Here is a 20,231-nt window from a genome sequence, read left to right as displayed (position 1 = left end):
GTAAATAAAAATATATCAGTTGTATATGCCCCAGATGTCATAAAGTAACCAGGCCAAAAAAATGTTAATTAAAGATGGCATTTTAACTTCATATGATATTAAGCAATCAATCTCTCTCAAATGATTCTATTTTTTCCAAATACTCAGCTGATTGTTTGATGGTTATAAAATTCTAAATGGTCATTAAAGTTATTTGATGCAGATTATTGTGTAGTTAAAATGTTACCTCACATCAAGATTTGTATTGATTACATAATATTTATTTCAGCATAATTTAAATTTTTATTATATATTTTAAATTATGTTAGTATTATATATTAAAAATAAAGTGAAATAATGGTTTTTATTTTTTTAATAGTTTTGTTTTATGTATAATAATTTTTAAAATGTCATTCGCTGTCTTCATATCTAAATGTTGCACATTATTTTGCCTGTTCATCTCTATACTATATTTTATTTTTGGGCAAGATCTATCACCTCAATATACATCATTCGGATCTATAATAATTTTATGAATTGTATTCTCTTTCAAATTTAATATTTTTTTGAAGCATCGGTTGTTTTTTTTTCATTGAAAAAAAAATAAATAAAAGCTAATTAAATTATTTTAATTATTATTATGGGCACAATCTGAATTATCTACGGGTTTTTTTTTCCGATTGAAAAATTATTTAAGTGCAGGAATGACTGCTAATAATAATTTGAGAAATTTGCGTAATATATTCTATTGAAGATATTAACCCAGGAAAATTTAGTTTTCATTCTATTAATAAACATTTATTTGATATAAATTAATTATAGTTACATCTAGAAATAAATTGTCCTCACTGAACATCAAACGTGTTAATTTTGAAATTATAAACAAATAAAAATTTGCCTAATACGCACCTGCAGTTACTCAAACCGAGGAAATCTTCAGATTTAATTTAGTTAACTCTGGGACCAACTAACATGCAGTTGCGTACACGGTGAAAAGAAATTTCGGAATCTTACCTGGATTTGCTCTCATAAAACCTGTGGGTTAGTTTCCATAGTGAATACAGTGTCGAGGAAAATCTCTGTTAAGGATTTTTATGCTTAATGTTCTATTCATACTGCTGAACTTTATTCTTTCTGTAAGTTTATACAGATAATGTTTAAATGACTTGTTGACAATAATTTTCATTTTACTTATTAATCTCATTGTGTCTGCATCCTTGTTTGGCGACATCATGGAGAACGCCCATTGGCAGCATGCAGTCGATATCGTCATACTGGCCCATCACCTGGAGTAATGCTATGGGGTGACATTTGATACACGTCTCGATCTCCTCTTGCTCGCATTGCCACATTGTAAGCACAACAGCAGCCAGCAGCTGTTACATTTCTGATGTGTTAGGGCTAGTTGCTCTACCTTACCTTTCAGGTCTCCAAAACGCTACTTTCAGAAGGACAATGCATGACCGTGTGTGGCCCGCACTATCCTGACCTTCATTGACGCAGAACATGTTTAACTGCTGTTATTGCTGCCAGAGGAGGCTTCTCTGAGGACTGATTCCTCAGGATCTATATAACTATATTTGAAATTGACGAAACTCTCCCCTGAAAAATTGCGAAATCATAGCTGACAACACGGATAGGAAAAAAATCCAGTAGATTTCACGAAATAATATAAATTTCATAACTGTTGCAGAATGTACTAAATAATTGACACAAAAGGAAATTCTAAAGATTTTTCTAGTTATCAAAATAGAAAAATTGCAATATTTTCCAGTTAAAATTGATGTCATACTTGAAATTCTATGTGTTACGTTTACTCATAATTTTGAATATTAATAGGCATTTAATTAATCAAATATATTTAAAAGATTCTATTACTATAATATATTTAAAAAGAAAATTCTGAATAAATTGAACATTTTAGAAGAAAAAAAGTTTTGATCCGATTTCTGACAATGAGGTTTGCTTCATTATGAATTACTTATACTTATGCAAATGTGCTTACTGACATCTGTTCTGATAGATGTCCCAATAACTAGCTTTTACACAATTAAAAACATTCATAAAACACAATTGTTATAACTTTCATCCCACAACCCAAAAAGGCTATATAAGAGTTTATACACAGGCTGTGAAATTAATACATAACTTAAACAGCAGACAATAAGATCATGCATATGTTTGATACAATATACCTGCTTTTTTCATTTCATACACAAAATTAATTTTACTTTTAACAAACTGTACTTTTACCCTACAATAAAGAACTTAAATTATCATCAATGACTTGATCATTTAATTATGTGCAATTTCAAAAACAATACTTAAATTTTTATAAATTAGAAACAATAACCTTAATCCCAAACTGCCGATTAAATTTTGTATAATTACGAAAAATCAGAACTTTGGATTACATTTCATGATATGATTATATGTACACAACTAACAAAAGGAGAATAATGAAAACTCCAAATGCTTACAAATATATCCACATAAATGTGAAATTATAAATAATTGACAATATAAATATAAAATTACTAGAAGATAAGCTGATTTTATTTGCATTACAGAAAACTTTCACATCTTTAAAGATCAAAATTAAACTAAAAATATTTTGATAAAACTGCAATGTTTTACTCGAAAAAGGGAACTTACCAGTTTCGGGAGTCTGAATGGCACGTAACTTTTATTGTTGTCATCAATGCAAAATTAATTGCAGTAAGAGGTAAAAAATACAGCTAATGTAATAATAAGTTTTCTTAGAACAATCTTAAATCTAGAATTACAATCTAATGAACGACTTACCCTAGAAAGTAATTAACATCTAGTTAAGTTTGCAAATAAGCTTTAGTTGTTATACCGTGCTTGGAAAAACAATAAAAAGATAACCATTTTAAAAACATCTATATAGAAAGTTTAATAAACTATCTAAATAGGCAGTTCTCTAGCTACTGTTTCACCAAGTTTATCTTCGCCACAATCAGCTAACTGTATTTGGTACATAGAGATGCTTCCAGTCTTTCCTGTACATGAATCATGAACCACTAGAGAAAAAAAGTATCATTAAAAATACTATGCATTAAAGAATTACAATGTCAAAAAGGATAAATTTCTCACACAGACAAAATTTACAGAGTTAACTAATTTATTTTGAATACATAAATCTCATCTATCAATCTTGAAATATATAAAGATAATTTGAAGATCTAAAATACTTGTAACTTTAATCACCACATCTTCTTAATACAGCAATCCTAAAAAATGCAACCTTCATATTTCAACATTCCTTATTATAAACTAAACATTATATAAATTTTAGCATCGTACCTTAATTTTAATGACAAACAGTACAACACACAAGCATTTCTGTCTATATAAGTTGAATTATAAAATTCATTCTCAATGGAAAATAACACGTGAAAGATGTTTACGTTTTATAGAACGTAATATATTAACATTCATGCAATGTTTTAAAATTTAATTCGTTAAAAATAAATGTATAAAACTAACATATTAATAATTTTTACTTACCACAACAGATTAGATTTCTACTCCTTGCAGTAAAATTTCGGCACGTGAAATTAACAACAAACATGCACACGAACACTGGCGATGTGGCGATTTAACAGATAGAAAAAGTCGCCACACTGATTGAAAAAAGTAACCCATTTTTCTTTGCCACCGGAAAGATAGGACCTTCACTTCCTCTTGCGGGTTCCTCTTTTATCTATGAAACTCCAACTGCGTGAACTTTTCGAGTTTAATCTGACGTATCCAGGGACTAATCTATTCAACGAAATTGTAGGCTTATCCGAACGAGAAAAGTGACATTCTTGAACAAAAAGAGAAATATAAATTTTTTTTTCTCTTGTCACCTGTCATATTCGATGTGAAAATTTGTTGTGACTTGTTTTTTGATAAATTTTCAGTGATGTTTGGAAAGTTTTATTTTTTGAAATACATCGTAGTTTTTGTTTTTTATTTTACCAACTGACTTTCATTCCAAAAAAAAGAATTTAGAAATTATTGGTAACAACAATTTCTTTACATTGTTTCGATTTTTGTTCTCATTTATCTGGTTCGGAATTTTAAAGCCACATAGTTATACCATGTTTGTTGCAATACATTATCCTTCATTTATTAAAATTTTTTTATTAACTAAAAAGTAATAAAGTGCTGAATTTAAGTTACATCTACTGTTTTGGAAGTTATCAAAATAGCATTCCTTTTTTATGTATGTTTTGTCATACTGTTAAAGTATAGTTTCAAATGAAGACAACTCTTTAACTAAACGGGGAATCTGAAAAATACTTGGGTTAAAAGGAAGAATAGGGTGCATGAAAAACTCTGTCACTTGTTTGTCTCTCACAAGGTTTTACTGTCTATAAAATCTTTCATTTTCCGAATTTTATCATAATTTCTTAGATTTGAAAATCTCGCTTTTTTAAATTATTTTCTGTTTCCTACAAAATGTAAAGAATAGAAAAAATGAAAAAGGTACTCCATTATAAACTACACCATTAATTGAAATAACAAAAAGATAATTACTTATTTGTTTATCTTCTATTAGATGCCTAAAAAATATTGTATATTTCCATATTGTGATGCCGTGCCAACAACAACTATCAACGTGCCGAATGAGTTTTAAACCTGCAATTTAAAAAAAAAAAAAAAAACTCTTCCAAGTTTTAGTACAGGTTATGCAATTTTAGCCCTTCTGTGATATTTTATTAAGTTTCTCATATAATTCTATCATAGCTTCTATCATAGTTCTTCTGTGATATTTTATTAAGTCTGCCCAGATGTTTTACGACTTGGAGACTTTTCTGCTGCAGTATTATGTAATTTTCCCTCAAGAAATAGTCTAGAATTGTTGGAATTTAATATTTATTAAATGATTAGATGAGGATAAAATTCATAACTCACTATTACCTTTTGTAAACAACGATTTTTCATTATAGAGGCTTATTGTTCTATTATTTCTGTTTGATTTATTTTATATGCTTTAAGATGCTTGATATATTAAAGGAAGTATATAATAATCATTATAAATTTTTCAGTTAAAACAAGTCTGACTATTGATAATAAGAAAAAAATAGTGAATGAATACCTATGCTGATGACATCCATAAACATCTTAGATGTAAGGAGAGAAAGAGATATATGTTCAGAGGATTATCTGTTCAGCTGGAGCATAGAACAAAGTTGATAAGATACTTAGAACAAATATGCGAAGAAAAAAAATACTGCGTGGCTGTGCAGCATCTTGCAGCATATTTGTTGGATATATTTATGGATAACCACCGTATATTATCAGGACATTTAGAAATAGCTCTTATCGTTTGCATAATACTTGCAGGTATTTTTATTTCATTTTTGCCAGTATTTGTATTAAAGGTACTTTGGGATTATCCCGTCGACCTGTCAACGCTAGTGAAAATACACAAATCCTTTGGCGTCATCATAATGAAAAGCGATTTCCAAAATAAACATTCTAAACGCATTAAATTTATCAAAAATTTAATGACAAAAAAAATTTAAGTGTAAAGATACATATTGAAAAAGTGTAATAAAAAGAATCAAAACAAAGTAAAAACCTCTTTTTTTTTATAATTACACGTTGAATTATTCTTGTATCTAACTATATGAATATTATTATAACTAATTTTTTCAGACAAAGATCCTTGATAGCTTTTAAAGCGCAAGCAAACAAGTCATTATCCTTGTACAGTCCCAAAATCAAATCATTTTGAACTGGTGTAAAAGAAAAATAGTATATTTCTACATGCTAAAGAAAATTGACTTGTTTAGTCAAGGTTTACACAGTAAATATGATAAAATTTGCTGTTATTGGCACAGAAGCTACTTTTTGGTGATATCTGGTTTGGCGAAAATGCTCAACTGGATAATCTCTAGGTACGTAAATAGTTGACGATATAATCCCAAAGTACCATATTACAATATTAGTAAATTTTTTAAATTGACTAATTAACATGCTAAACATATATACAACTACAAATCACATATTTAACTCACAATTCTAAATAGCTTTTAAAATTTATAAGACTCTTATTCTACCAGCATTGCTCTATGCAAGTGAAACATGGACACTATATGCAGACACTCAGAGTATTCTTGGTGTTTTTGAAAGGAAAATACTTAGAAATATTTTTGGTCCAGTACAGGAAGGAGGTTGTTGGCGAATCAGTTCCAACTTTGAATTATATAGACTCCATGGACAGCGAAAGATAGTGCAGGTCATCCGAAGCAATAGATTAAGATGGCTTGGCCATATCTGGAGAGGTCTAGTTAATAATGCAGTCTGAATCGCCACCTTTAAAAATCCTGCGGGATCTCGGGCTAGAGGAAGACCTCCAACTAGATGGCTAGATGACACTTGCTAAAGATCTAAAAGTATCAAAGATAAACAACTTTAAAAAAATCGCCTTGAACTGGAGGCTACAGGTGGTTGAGGCAGCCAAGGCCTGTAAGGGGCTGTCGTGCTGAAGAAGAGGAAGAAATAGCATAATTTTTGGAATCAAAATGTTAAGATTGAAAGCTCGATCCAAATCTAAACAATATACCTTGATTTTTTAATTCTGTATGAAACCTACATAAATACTAAGTTAATGGATTTTTTTTTAAAGATTAATGTGAAAAACTGTTATATTGCTGGTGTATTTGAATTTGGTTTAAATTTTAACTATTTTCATAATAGTTATTGCTGAACTGTGTATTAGTTTTTTGGTTTCTTCCATTTTGTCCAGTTTCTTCCATATGATCCTTTTTCTTTCAGTTTTTACAATTTCTTCTAGAGTCTTGGAAGAAATGTTTCTTCCAAACAAAATATCAATCCTGACTAGTAAGTAATAAAATTTTTAGATGGCATGATCGGAAATTAAACATAGTTTAGGCTATCCTACGAAACAGTGAAGAATGGTTATTTTCTGCAATTTTATCAAAATTAATTTAGATAGAATGGTTGGATAGTTGACTTATAAGTTAAAGGTGTAGAATATATCTAAAAAAAGCTGGAAATTGTTTGTGTCCCACTTTTAGTTTCTGTTATAGTTATACTAAAATTAAACAAATTTTTCTTACTTTAGCCTGAAGCCCATTTACTCATTGTGAGTGTCATTTTAGATTAAGTTAGATATAAAATATTTCTCAAAATCAACATTTGAGACATTGATTAAAGATACTTTTTGTCAGTTACAATACAGCCGAACATTTAAAATAATGCTGTTTAGGGATTTTCTATAAATAAGTGCCGATTAACGATGTCCAAGTACCCTTTTATTTGTTTGTTTTTTTATTTTATTTTAAATTTGTTATCAGGAGTCTGTTTAGAAGAAATTTGGGTCCGTTAACGGACCCTTCACAAATATATTTTCATTAAAACGGGCCCTTCACAAAATATTTTAACTTAAAAGCGGACCCTTCATAAAATGATTTACGTTTAATCGGAACCTTCACAAATTTGTTTATCTTCATTATTGTTTTGTTAATCGAATAAACCCTTCCCAAGGGGAAAAAAAGTAAATATGGATATATGTCTTCGACGGACTGTGCTTCCATTATTCGTCTGAAATGAATATTCTGCGTTCAGCAGTATAGGCTAAATACCAAATATTTGTATGTTGCATCTCTAATNATTATTGTTTTGTTAATCGAATAAACCCTTCCCAAGGGGGAAAAAAAGAAATATGGATACAAACGAATTAAGTTTTGTCTTCAACGGACGCTTCTTCCATTATTCGTCTGAAATGAATATTCTGCGTTCAGCAGTATAGGTTAAATACCAAATATTTGTATGTTGCATCTCTAATTTAGAATCAGCAATTGCTGTTTTTTTTTTGTTTTTTTTTGAAAATTTAATTTTTTTTATATAATTATAATTTTGCAGTGCTGAGCATAATCTTGTATCTATTTACAATTTAAAAACTCCTTGAGAAAGTTTTTTACAATAATCGGACCTTATTTGCACAAATTCATAAAAGCAAGACCCTGGTTGAAAGAATGGGACTTAACATTTTTTTATATTCGCAAATTATGAGTAATTTTTTCACTATTTTACGAAAACAAGACCTTTTACAAAATGTCTGGACAGACCTCTGGTAATGGATGTAGTTTCTTGCATGGAGTACATATATTATTGGCCAAGATAGCCTGTTTCGCAAGGCGCTGAACTCACATTTGTAAGAACTGGAGTTCCAATCCAGCCAACCGAAGACTCCCCGTGTAGCTAAGGGTGACTGGCGTATATTAAATGTGCCAGGTCACAAAGTCCTCCATACTCCCATAACAAATTCAACTCTGAATTGAAGATTGGTCGTTCTCTGGTTGAGGTCAAAATCACGATCTGTGGGTGAATGAATGGGTCCGCCCTATAAATGAGTGTGATATATGTGTGTTTCAAAAGTCTAATTCTTGGCCATAGTGCCACTTGAAAACACGGACAATCGGAACTCTTCTGCCTTAATGACTGATGACAAGAACATTATTGTAAATTTGCCACATTAATTTTGGCACTATACATTTTAAACTAAACATTCAATTTAATTCAAAAAACAAAATGAAAAAGAAATATAATTAGATTAAATATAGTAGATTAATTTCTCAAAAATTGTGATACTTATGACTTTTTTTCCTTTTAGCTAAACTTGAGGAACAAGATCAAATGCCTCCAAAGTACAGCGAATTCCAAACTTTCCTTCCTTCAAAATATGAATTGTCTGAGTTTTTACAAGTGGAAATTGCTATTTTGTCTTTCTATGAGTGGAATATTATGTTCCCTACAGCACCTCATTTTACTGAATATTACCTCTTATTTGTTTTTCTGCCAAATGATTTACTTAAAGACGAGCCAATAAACAGATACCAAGGTGCAGAAACGTGTGTGAAGAAGTATATTGAGTATTTTTTGGATGTAGTTGTTCAAAGTTAGTATGATAGAAAATATTTCCTTCTGTTTTCATTTAAAAATATTTTATGCTAATCTCATGTTTTTATTTCTGAAAATATATATTAAAAAACATATTAGATTTTTATTTTATTTTTTTATCTTTTTTGATTTATAATTTAGGTATTTATTTATTTATTCCTATATTATTTTGGTACTGTGCATTCATGGTTAGTAAAGCTCACAGTCTATTTTCATTTACAATCATTTCTTACTAATCTTACATATTCTATAAATTTGAAATATATGGCAAGTATAAGAAATGTTATTTTTATTTATTGATAGTTATGTTTTATTTATTTTTCAAGAGTCTGCAGGGGCGTGCTAAGGATTTTAATGGTTCTGGGCGAAACATTAAGGTATTTTATCGTGGTTAGAAAAAAATCGGTTTTCTTTAAAAAAAAAACTATATATTAAACATAGAACTTTTTTTTATTTCAAATAGATTTTTTTAAAATTGTTTTCACGTTTAATGATCAAAATTCTGACAAAGCGTAAAAGAATACTAAATATTATTTAATACCACTAATAATAATAAAAAGTTAATATTATTGTTTAACATTACAAACTAAGCTCAACATACAAAAAATTACTCACCCTAGATGACGCAAAGGTCAAGTAACGTGCTCGACTGTGTGTCCACTGCCTCAACATGATCAAAGGCAAGTAGTCATCAGTGAGATATTTTTGTTTTAAGCTGAAATAGTTTGCAACAATGGGTAAGTTTAAAGATATGACAGAGTGGTAAAAAAGAGTAATTGTGTTTGGCCGTGCCTATGGTCATACGGTGAATGAATTTACTGGATTTGTTGGTGTTTCGAAGTGAACTGTTCAATGTGTCTACAAGCAGTGGTTCAATACACGTGGTCACGAAAGACGATGTNTCTCTTTAAAATGTATTGTTTATGGGCGAAAAATATCAAAAGTTTATTTTGCCCAAGTTAGGGGGGCCCCAAAATCCTATTATGCTTCCCCTATTTTCTGAGGTTAATCGGGCCCTGCCTGCATGAAAAGGACCGGATACGTGTTTTACGACTTATCAATCAAAATTGTTTCCAAACCGGACAGGAATTACCTCAATTAGTGAATGAAGGTCCACCTCATCCTATTAGTGAGAGAATATTGCGACGGGAGCTGCATGCAATGAACACTTGGGTTCAAACACCTCGTAGGAAGTCATTGCTCACACAGGCACACAAAGTTGCGCAACTTCAGTGGACTAGAAGACACCGAACGCGAGCAATTGCTGACTAGTGGAATGTAATATGGTCTTATTAATCATGTTTTTGCCTTTATTCAAATGACGCAAGTCGAGTGCACCGAATATCATATGAAGCATTTCATCCTTACTGTGTGCGAGGTCAGGTAAAAGAGAGAGGTGGGTTTGTCATGTTTTGGACGTGTTTTTCTTATTATGGATTGGCTCCCCTCACTGAGGTGGTCTCTAAAATGAGCAACAAGTTTATTTGAACATTTTGCATGATTAGGTGTTGCCTTTCAGTCAACATCTTCATGAAGAGTATGCTGTCGATACTCCTATTTTTCAAGATGATATCAGCAAAGTTTATCGGGCTGAAAGAACATGTAACTGGTTTTATGGACACTCAGTTGCAACTCGACTGACCTGCAAAATCACCTGACTTGAAAACAAGTGAAAATTTTTTGGACATGTTTGAACAACGGGTAAAATGCAGAAATCACCATCCTCGCAATTTGGTGGATTTGAGGAATCAAATTCTCAGAGTGTGGCTTAAACTGGATTGGACGTACCTGTAAAACCTTGTGAACTCCTTCCTAACCGAATCCAGGCTGTTATCAAATTCAGAGGCGGTGTTGTGTTAAACATTATAAAATGATGTTTTTCACGATTTCTCTAAGGGTGACTAATTTTTTGTCCCATGTGCTTAATTACTGAATAAATGAAGTCAGTTATTTTTTTTCCATCAAAGTCTCAACATTAATGAATGGCAAAGAAAGATAACCAGTTTGTCGAATTAATTTCGAATAAATTAATTTAGATAAGAAAACATTGTTAAATTCAAATTATTCTTGGCAGAACAAGTATTTATTCTTTAATTGCAACTAGATACCCTAACTACTCATTTAATATATTCATGGTATAAACATTAAAAATAAAAAAAATAGGAAAAAAAATTTTTTTCAAGGAAATATGGGAGAAAAGGAGGCCAGAAAAGACCAAGAATTAATTTTTTTTTCTTTTCAAAATTATTTAACTTTGTTAAAATTTGTTATTCTTTCATTATTTTTGCTTTATAATACTTATAAAAATTCAACTTAGAGAATAGACAAAGGATCAGTTATAATATTTATGTTTGGATATTTTACAACAAATATAGAAACTTTATTGGTAATAAAGGCCGAAATTGCATTTAATTATTTTTATTTTAGCCGTAAAATATAAAAATAATTGTTTTATACACAGCTATCAATTTAATATTTTATACTAGTCCATAGACCAGGGGTGTCAAACTCAATAGCTAACTTGGGCCAAATAAACAATGCTTAACTTTAGGTGGGCCGCAAAAAAACAAAAAAAAAAAAATCAATTTTCATAGAAAACAAATATTTTTATTTTCAATTGTAATAAACATATATAAAGTTAAATTATGGTTTACGTCCTAATACTTGACATCTCTTCTTTGCTATTATCTTCTCTATTTCGGGAAAAATTTCATTCTCCGAGACTACTTTCAAAATTGACCCAACGTGAGCGTAATTAATACGGTTTCAGACAGGAGATTTATTTCCATTCATAACAGAAAATAATTGCTCTCACTGATAAGTACTTCCAAACATGGAAATAATTTCATATGCGAATTTTCGAGTATTTTCAAACCTTGCCGACACTGAATCTCAATCACTTCCATTTGCATGTAACTGGGTACTGAGTCTATATTTATTCAAAAAATCGAGGAAAACAAACAAAATTTGTCTTCTAAAGAATTAAAATCTTTAAACCTTGTTTCAAATTCTGTTCTAAGATTTAAAAAATTTTTCTGCATATTTTTGATACGATGCAGTATCATCTAAACTAGATTTGTTCTTGTTGCACGTTGGGAAGTGGGTTAAATCCTCATTTTTCAGTTGCCTTTCCCAAAGAAATAGTTATCATTTGAATGCTTTAATTATGTCAAACATGTTCATAATGATCTGATCCTTGCCTTGTAACAATAAATTTAAATCGGATAAGTGTTTGGTTATATCAGCCATAAAAGATAAATCTTGCAATCATATTTGATTGGAAAACAAGTTTGTATCATGATTATTAGTTTGCAAAAACTTACTCATTTCTTCTTTCAAATCCCAGAATTGTTTGAGAACCTTGTAGCAAGATAACCAACGTACCTCGCTGTTGCAAGATAAACCTGAATATGTACTATCTAATTGACAGCTTTGTGTGAAGCGGCCTCCATTTCAGTCAATTAGAATTTTACATTTTCGAGCGTACAATTTAAAATTATCCGTATAGTTTATAAATAAAGTGTGCTATAATTTTATATGCTGGTTTCGTTTCTAATTCACATTTCTATTTTATTTTTACTTTGCTTTGGTTTGACACCCCTGCCATAGACATTATGTGTATGAAACATAATTGCAAAATTTCAAGTAATTTGAACTAAAATATTTTAAGACATTTCTTTTAGAAAGAAAGAAAATAATCAAAAAATTAGTTTTAAGAAAAATGCCAAAAAAGGACACAGATAAAAGACAATGTAACTAATAAAGATGTTTTTTTTTTAAAAAAAAATCATTTTAGCTTCTGTTCTATTTGATGTTGAAACACATTTTGAATGGTTTGTGAAAGAGAAAGTTTCATAGTTTTATTTTATATAAAATATAGAAAAATGATGTTTCGGTCAAAATTGACTTTTAAAAAAAAGTAGTCGGGCACCTTAGATATATGCATATTAGATAATGCAGTACTGTATAAATAATAATCTTTGAATAAATCTATGACTTAAAAAATATCAATTGATTCAAATCAATAAAAAAATTTTTAATTTACTATTTTTAAATATCATGCTAACACTGTTTTTTTTTTCAACATCTTCTGCAGTTGTTCTTCAGGATATCTCTCCACTCTCACAAATTGGTAATAGTTGAAATATTTATCACAATTAACTATGATGAAATAGAAGTTGGCAAAAACTTCCATTTTGTTATTTTAAAAATTACTCCTGATACACAGAAATATTAAATGAAATGAAATTAGGCACGTTTGGAAATATATATAAATTATAATTACTCTTATATATTATATAACCAAGGAATAGTAAGAATATATCAAAGATTTAGTAAATGTAAAGAAAAACTTGTAATATAACTATTATCCTGTAATATAACCATATATCGCCCAGTTTGCCCACCGCTAAGCAAGGCCCTAAGTGTCTGTTTAAAATTAATAAATGCACAATCTCTTTTGATTTAAATTTACCTTTAATGTAGCCATATTTATTTTTATCATCATTATTTAAATTAATATCATCATTAAAAAAAAATTTTTTTTTAATTCTTATATGTTAGCATTTTTTTCTCCTGAATCGAAAAAGACAAGCTTTCTTTGAAAAGGCGGAATTTTTCTTTTTTAATAATAGAAAAAAAATTTCCTCACTGGTGCCAAGTTTTCTCCACATTCGTGTATACTAAACAGGTCTGTATTTTGGTAATTTGAAAAGCCTCCGATTATAATAAAATTATGAATTTTAAATGTACATTAAATAAAATTTCTGTCTTTGACTCATTACATGCATGTATTTATTCTATTTTCTTAGAGACTGAGTATTTGCAGTTCTATCCTTCATTAGTGGCTGCAGCTTGCATAGCTTCTACAAGGCGTTGTTTGTTAATAAGACCTGTTTGGCCTGAGACACTGCAGAGTGTCACACTTTATAAATACCAGCAAATTGAGCCTTGTGTTGAACTTCTGCTCCAGTAAGGCATTCTAATTCTATCTTTTTTCTTTTTTTTCTTTTTTTTTTTGTGCAATAGTGATTTCTTTTTGAAGTATATAATTGAGTATTATCCATTTTTATTATTTTAGCAACAAAGATCGCAAAAAAAATTATTTGGAAGCACTTAAAAAAAATTTCTCTTGAACCAATGAGATACTATCAATATAATGCCACTCATCTCTTTACTTTTTAATATTGAACGGTCATTTCTTCCTCCATAATAAGTTTAAAAATTATAAAAATGTGGTTAATATGTTATTAAAATATGATACCCGTGGGAGAAATTAAAGTAACTCATGTTATGTCCCCTAAATGATGGTAACCAAGATTCTATACTTCATAGAAGATTCTATAGTTCATATTTATGATTAAATAGCAACTAGTTCACTTCACTGATTTGTAAGAATTATAATAAAAATTTAACATTATATAAATTAATGAAATTCCTTATGATTGCAATAGCAATATTTTATGGAAAGAAAAGAATTACGTAATGTGTGAAAAACTGCATGTTGCATTTCTAAGAATGGGGTGAAAAATCCTAGGTGAAATTCTTTTTCCATAAAAGTGTTCACTTGTTATTTAGGTAATTAATATAATCACCACTCATTATAGAAGGTAAAAGATCTTTATGTACCGTCACTACAGAGTCTATGAAAAGAAACTAGGTTGTTGTGAACATTTAATTTTGTATTAGCTTCAAATTTAACACTATATAGTTTTCTTTGGAGAAAAAAAAATTTGTACAAGTACACAAGATATACATATTTTAGGCTGAATATCAATTATTGTGCATATTTATGCAATGAAATGCACAATAATTCGATTTTAAAATATTCTTCGCATTCTCCAATCCCGCGTCATTTTGCAATTGCTTTTTCAACATACTTCATTCGTAATATCATTCGAATACATTAGATTTTTCAGCCTCTTGAAATTTCCTCTTGATTTTTTAAGTCCTGGTATTTTTAATACAATATTTATTTTGACCCATTTGATTCATAATGATTCCATTCATAAAGATTTTACACTAATATTTCTCAAATTAGTCGCCTATGCATATGATTTGTTAACATTTTTTACGACAGTTTTCGCCATACTTATGTGAACCTAACATATTTGTTAGTTTTATAAAAATTAGTTTTTAATCCAAAATATTGTCTTCTAAATATATATATATATTTTTTTTTTATGTTTGAATTTACAAATATTTTTTATGAAGTGAGTGTGAACATGAAGTACAACCACAATTAGCAATTAATAATTGTAATGATCTTCTTGTAATGATAATTCTCTATTGATTAAAATTGTGAAACCTTTTTCAAACAAGAGCAATATAGTGATGAAAGTTATATTTAGATTGGATGTAAATTTTTGTTCAGTATTTTATTTAAGCTTTAAAATTTGTTCTTGTTATGAATATTCTAGAGCTCTTGATGAAGATTTGGTAAAAAACGAAAAAGAAACTCTTGACAGATTTTTGGGCTCTGGCAAAAGAAAACTCAGTCAATCAGAAGATTCAGCCTCTAAAATTATTAAAAGCTGAATAGTATAATTTTCTCTCCTTGTTATAAATTTTGCTACCATCTGTGATAAACCTGTGATTATAAAGGTTAAATAGTTAACAAAATAGTTTTTATATTTCTTGTGATCTCATATTTTTGATACTGTCTTGTAAATTGTATTACTGTGCCAAACTTATAGGCTAGGGGTGCACAACCTTTTTAAGTGAAGGGCCACACATATATTTAGTCATGTTGGTGGCAAATGTCATAATTTTTACATAAATGCTTGTAATATAATTCAGGATTCTAAATACCACATAAAAATGCATGACGCTAACTGCAGAAAAAATGACAGGAAAATAACTTATCTTTACCATGAAATATGCACAAATAAATAGTATAAAAAAGTGATTGTTTAAATGTGTTATTAGAGACTCTCGTGTTGTAATAACATTGTAGTAATGTAACGGGATCGTCAAAATCACATGGGGAAGCAGCGCAATAATTGAAAAAAAATGCTTAACTTTGGGATGAAATCAGCACAAATAAAATGCATTAGCATGTAATAATTGAATTGCCTGATTCATAATTTGCATGTTGTAATAAAACTAGCAGCTTTTAAAACCGCATTGTAATGCATCTCAAAATTGTTGAAAAAATTATTGAAAATATCTTGGATTTGCAATGAAATTCGCAAAGTCCGTCAAAAAGTTATTATTTAAATGTGCAATTTAAAACTCTCGTGTCATAATAATATCACAGTAAAAATACAGGATTTTTAAAATCACATGGCAAAGCATAACAATAAGTACCCTTAAAAAAAGAGATTATAGATATAAAAAAAAGATGATAAATTAGACACATAGATTTACAATGAAATGGACATAAATAAAGCACATCAAAAAGTAATCAATTCAAGGCAATTTATAACTCACAAGTCGTAATATACATGGAAGTTGGTAGTTATAAAAAGCAAGAAAAAAAAACTAAATGTTCTGCGTCAAAATGTCTCTTGGATTTATGATGAAATCGGCAAAAATAAAACAGGTCGGAAAATGATTACTTAAACTCAATATTCACGCATTATAATATAATATTAAAAATATCAGATTTTTTAAAACTGTGCTGAATTCTGTAAAAATAATCATGCGTGCGAACGTTACTTTTAAAAAGTAACAAATAAAAGTAGAAGTACTTCAAGCAAAAGTAACGAGCAAAAAATACAAAATTAAAAATTTCGCGATTTTAAAGTATGTTTTGTGGAAATTTAAAATATAAAGTGACCTTAAATTTCATCAAAAAATGTGAGAAAAATATTTTTTAAATTTAAATGCATAAAATTTAAAATGCAGGAAAATGTTGCAAAATACATTGAAATAGCAAGCATGGAAAGTATCCAGAAATCAAAATTCAATTTTTGCATATAAAAAGGAGTTTTGAATGATATTAATCCTAAAAACTACCAAATTCTTAGAAATTTTTGTTTTTGCTTTCGGAATTTGTGGTAGTTGTTGAACAAATTTCTCGCCTTCGTCATAAATTGTTGAAAAAATTTAATAACATTATAATTTTTGTTTAAAGAAATAAGTAAAAAAATAAAAATTTGTATTCAGGTGTAGGTAATCCCTTGAAATCCGTTAAAATAGAAATTATATTTTGTTTCTATAAAAGCTTAAAAAATGAATATAATTTTTAATTTGTTGTTAATTTTCTGCTAATCTAAGCATAATGAAGACAAATTTTTATTTTTAAATTTATTCATAAGATGAACTAAATGGGGTATGGTAAAATTTGATAAAGGAGAAAAAACAATTTTTATTCAAAATCAAAAAAATGATGAAACTCTAGAGTATTTTTATAATGCTATTTATATTTTAATTAAACTGAGCATAAATTTTATAATTTAAAACTTAAACAACAAAAATAAATTTAATTTTTGTTTAAAAAATGGGTTTTTGTAATAATAAATTATTGAAATTATTTTGAAATGTACTCATTATGATTGATTAAAATATTGCTTATAAAAATTAAATAAATAGATTCATTTTCATTGACTTTAACAAGCATTTTTTCCAAAATATAGATAATTATTATTGCTTTCTTTTTCAAAATGTAATTTTTTTTTAATTTTCTTAAAAGTTTTGTTGATCCACTCTGTGAATAAAATTTATATTTTTACTGAAAGATATATAAATCACTTTTTTTAACAACTTTTTCGGAATAATTTTGTCAAATTTAATATTTTAAAATTTGTCAAGATCTTTAATCAAATCTGTCAAATTTGAATAATATTTGAAAATATTAACTTATTTTAAATGTTTTAAACTTTCAAAAATGTGGCAAGCCAATTTTTTTTTTCATTAACAAAACATAAATGATTTTCACCCATTTGTGCAATTTGTCTGTGAATTGTAAAACAATCATTTAAAAACGTTTGTATTTTAACCCTCGAGACTCGGTGGTCTGATGGTCAGGCACACATTAATGGTTTTGTCTTAGCCTACGGATAATCTATACAAAATAGTAGGGAAATGTTAAAACGACGGTAATTTTGCAACTTTACATCTTCGATGATAATCGTAAACTCTTTAAACGTTAGATTAATATATCTTAGTTCTTAAAAGTATTTAAATCTTTGAAGTGAATATTTTTTCTAGCACTAACTCTAAAAGCAAAGTAAATCTTGATAATTTTAAGGGGGATTATAGTTATTTTAACAAAACAAAATTAGTTTATTAAACAAATTCAAAATTAGGCGAAGCTGAAAATGTTAAATTTCTTACCCATAACTTTGACCTTGACCATCCACAAAAAAGCAATCCTGAAGCAATAAAAATAAGATCCAGTGACGCTTGAATTATAAAATTATTTTCCCATTGGTCAGCTAAGAACATATATCACCTTAGTGGGGTTTCTTAAAAATTTTTTCATCAAAAAGTAACTAGATTGAAGAGAGCCAGTTGAAAGGACNAAGAGCTTCTTTGTTTGATTTTTTCTTCGTTTTTTTTTTTTTAAATCATTGTGTTCAGAAGCTTCCATTGGCCACACATCGACGGTCGGTGGGCTGCAGGTTGTGCACCCCTATATAGGCTCTTCACCCAACAATTTGCTCATACTTAGTTTGACTGTTCCTGTTTTTTTTTTAATATACTTTTATACACAAATAAATATTACTGCCATTTAACTTAATACAGTTGAAAATTGTCAGCTGTTTGCTGATATTTTTGATATTAACATTATGCATTGCTGCCAGCTCTGATTTTTCTCATAATTTTAGAACATTCCTCTTCAAAATAGAGAATTTTGCTCATGGTTTTGACTGCTTGTGGAAATAATATACTTAGCCCCAAATAGAACAAATTTTTATTTTAAAAAAATGCTTTTCTTTTGTTAATCAGTGTTTTTATACATATTGGAGTGAAATATCATAAAATCATATCAGGAAATTTATATAGAATCATGAAATTTATATTATTTTGTAAAATCTACAGGATTTTTTCTTATCGAAGTTGGCAGCTATGTATATGATTGCTTAGTACAAATGACATATAAATGTTTATATTTTGCCTGGATGATATTTTTATTTATCACACACAGAATTTACTATTTACTTTTTTATTTTATTTTGTCACATAATAAACAAACACTAGATCAGTCCGCATGTGTTTCAGTTAGTGTTGTAAATTTGTGTACTCTCATATATTTAAGCTTGGAGTTGTATTGTTTTGTCTCTACCCATTTGCCTGAAGTTACCATTTGTAGGTGAGTGTATTTTTTTTTTCAAATGTAATTATTTTGTTACATGGAGCATTTATTTTTTATAATGAAAATCGAAGTGTGTTGTCATTAAATAAAACATGATGAAAAGTGTTGCTATTTGTATGTTCAGATCTTTTAATGCTAGATTACTTAAAGTCTAGGTTTGAATCATAGACTACAAATTAAAAAAAAAAAAAAAAAATGCTTGTTTTTGTATTTTCTTTAATTATGTCAAACAAAATTATAATGATTCAGGGAAATAACTTAATCTTTTGTGAAACATAGGTGAGTAATAAAATTTAATATTTACAATCTTAAGAGTTGTTAATGTGTTACGGTGACTCCTCAAATTCTCAAATGTCTAGTTATTTGAGATAAAATAGGTAAATTAAATCTGTATTGTTACAATTGAACTTCTTTTTATGCTTAATAAATTGTTTCTTTATTTTTGAACAAATTACCTGTTAAGCATCTTTAATCTTTGTTATAATTGTTTTTTGGTAAATTTATGTAAATATTATCTTTGTATGCCCATTCCATTTACATTTTTTGGAGGTATTTATGTGATTTACGTAAACTGATCATTTACAAAAATCATTTACATTCACAGTGTTCTCCCTGCCTGCCTTTTTTGTAGAAGTAAGCTACCATTCCTTAAAAACACTGCCTTTTTATTCATATTCCATTTAAAAAAATTAATTCATTGTTTTAATTATAATTACACTGGTAAAAATTATCTGTTTAGGTTTAATTCTAACTACTATTACAAGTATTTATTTTGTTAGTATTATTCTCTACTGGTTAAATTTTTATGAGTTTCTTTTTCTTTTCTTTTTTTGGTGGGGGGGATATATATTAATACTGTATATTTATGTATACTCGGTTATGAATTTTTAAGTGATTTTTAAATTCTAAAATTATTTTTTAAATAAATTAATACCTTTTTTTTTAAGAAAATCCAACTTTAAATGTTCATTGCCTTTTAATTTTCAGTTTAAATTATAAAATAAAGCTTTCAAGTTGTTTATCAATTAATAATTTTAGTTTATTTATT

At 28.3% G+C, this 20,231-nt stretch overlaps 1 protein-coding gene across 1 annotated transcript; it reads left to right on the top strand.

Moving 5' to 3' along the window:
- Positions 1-3,684: 3,684 nt before the first annotated feature.
- LOC107440457 (Cyclin J) lies at positions 3,685-18,372 on the top strand. Its single transcript, XM_016053374.4, has 5 exons — positions 3,685-4,008; positions 5,040-5,337; positions 8,636-8,920; positions 13,734-13,893; positions 15,342-18,372. The coding sequence occupies exons 2-5, from the start codon at positions 5,082-5,084 to the stop codon at positions 15,457-15,459; spliced, it is 819 nt and encodes a 272-aa protein (XP_015908860.1). The 5' UTR covers positions 3,685-4,008; positions 5,040-5,081; the 3' UTR covers positions 15,460-18,372.
- Positions 18,373-20,231: the final 1,859 nt, after the last annotated feature.

The sequence above is a fragment of the Parasteatoda tepidariorum genome, chromosome 8, assembly GCF_043381705.1.
Source record: "Parasteatoda tepidariorum isolate YZ-2023 chromosome 8, CAS_Ptep_4.0, whole genome shotgun sequence".
In the NCBI taxonomy this organism is placed as follows: Eukaryota; Metazoa; Arthropoda; class Arachnida; order Araneae; family Theridiidae; genus Parasteatoda; species Parasteatoda tepidariorum.
This window is presented reverse-complemented; position numbering and strand designations above follow the sequence as displayed.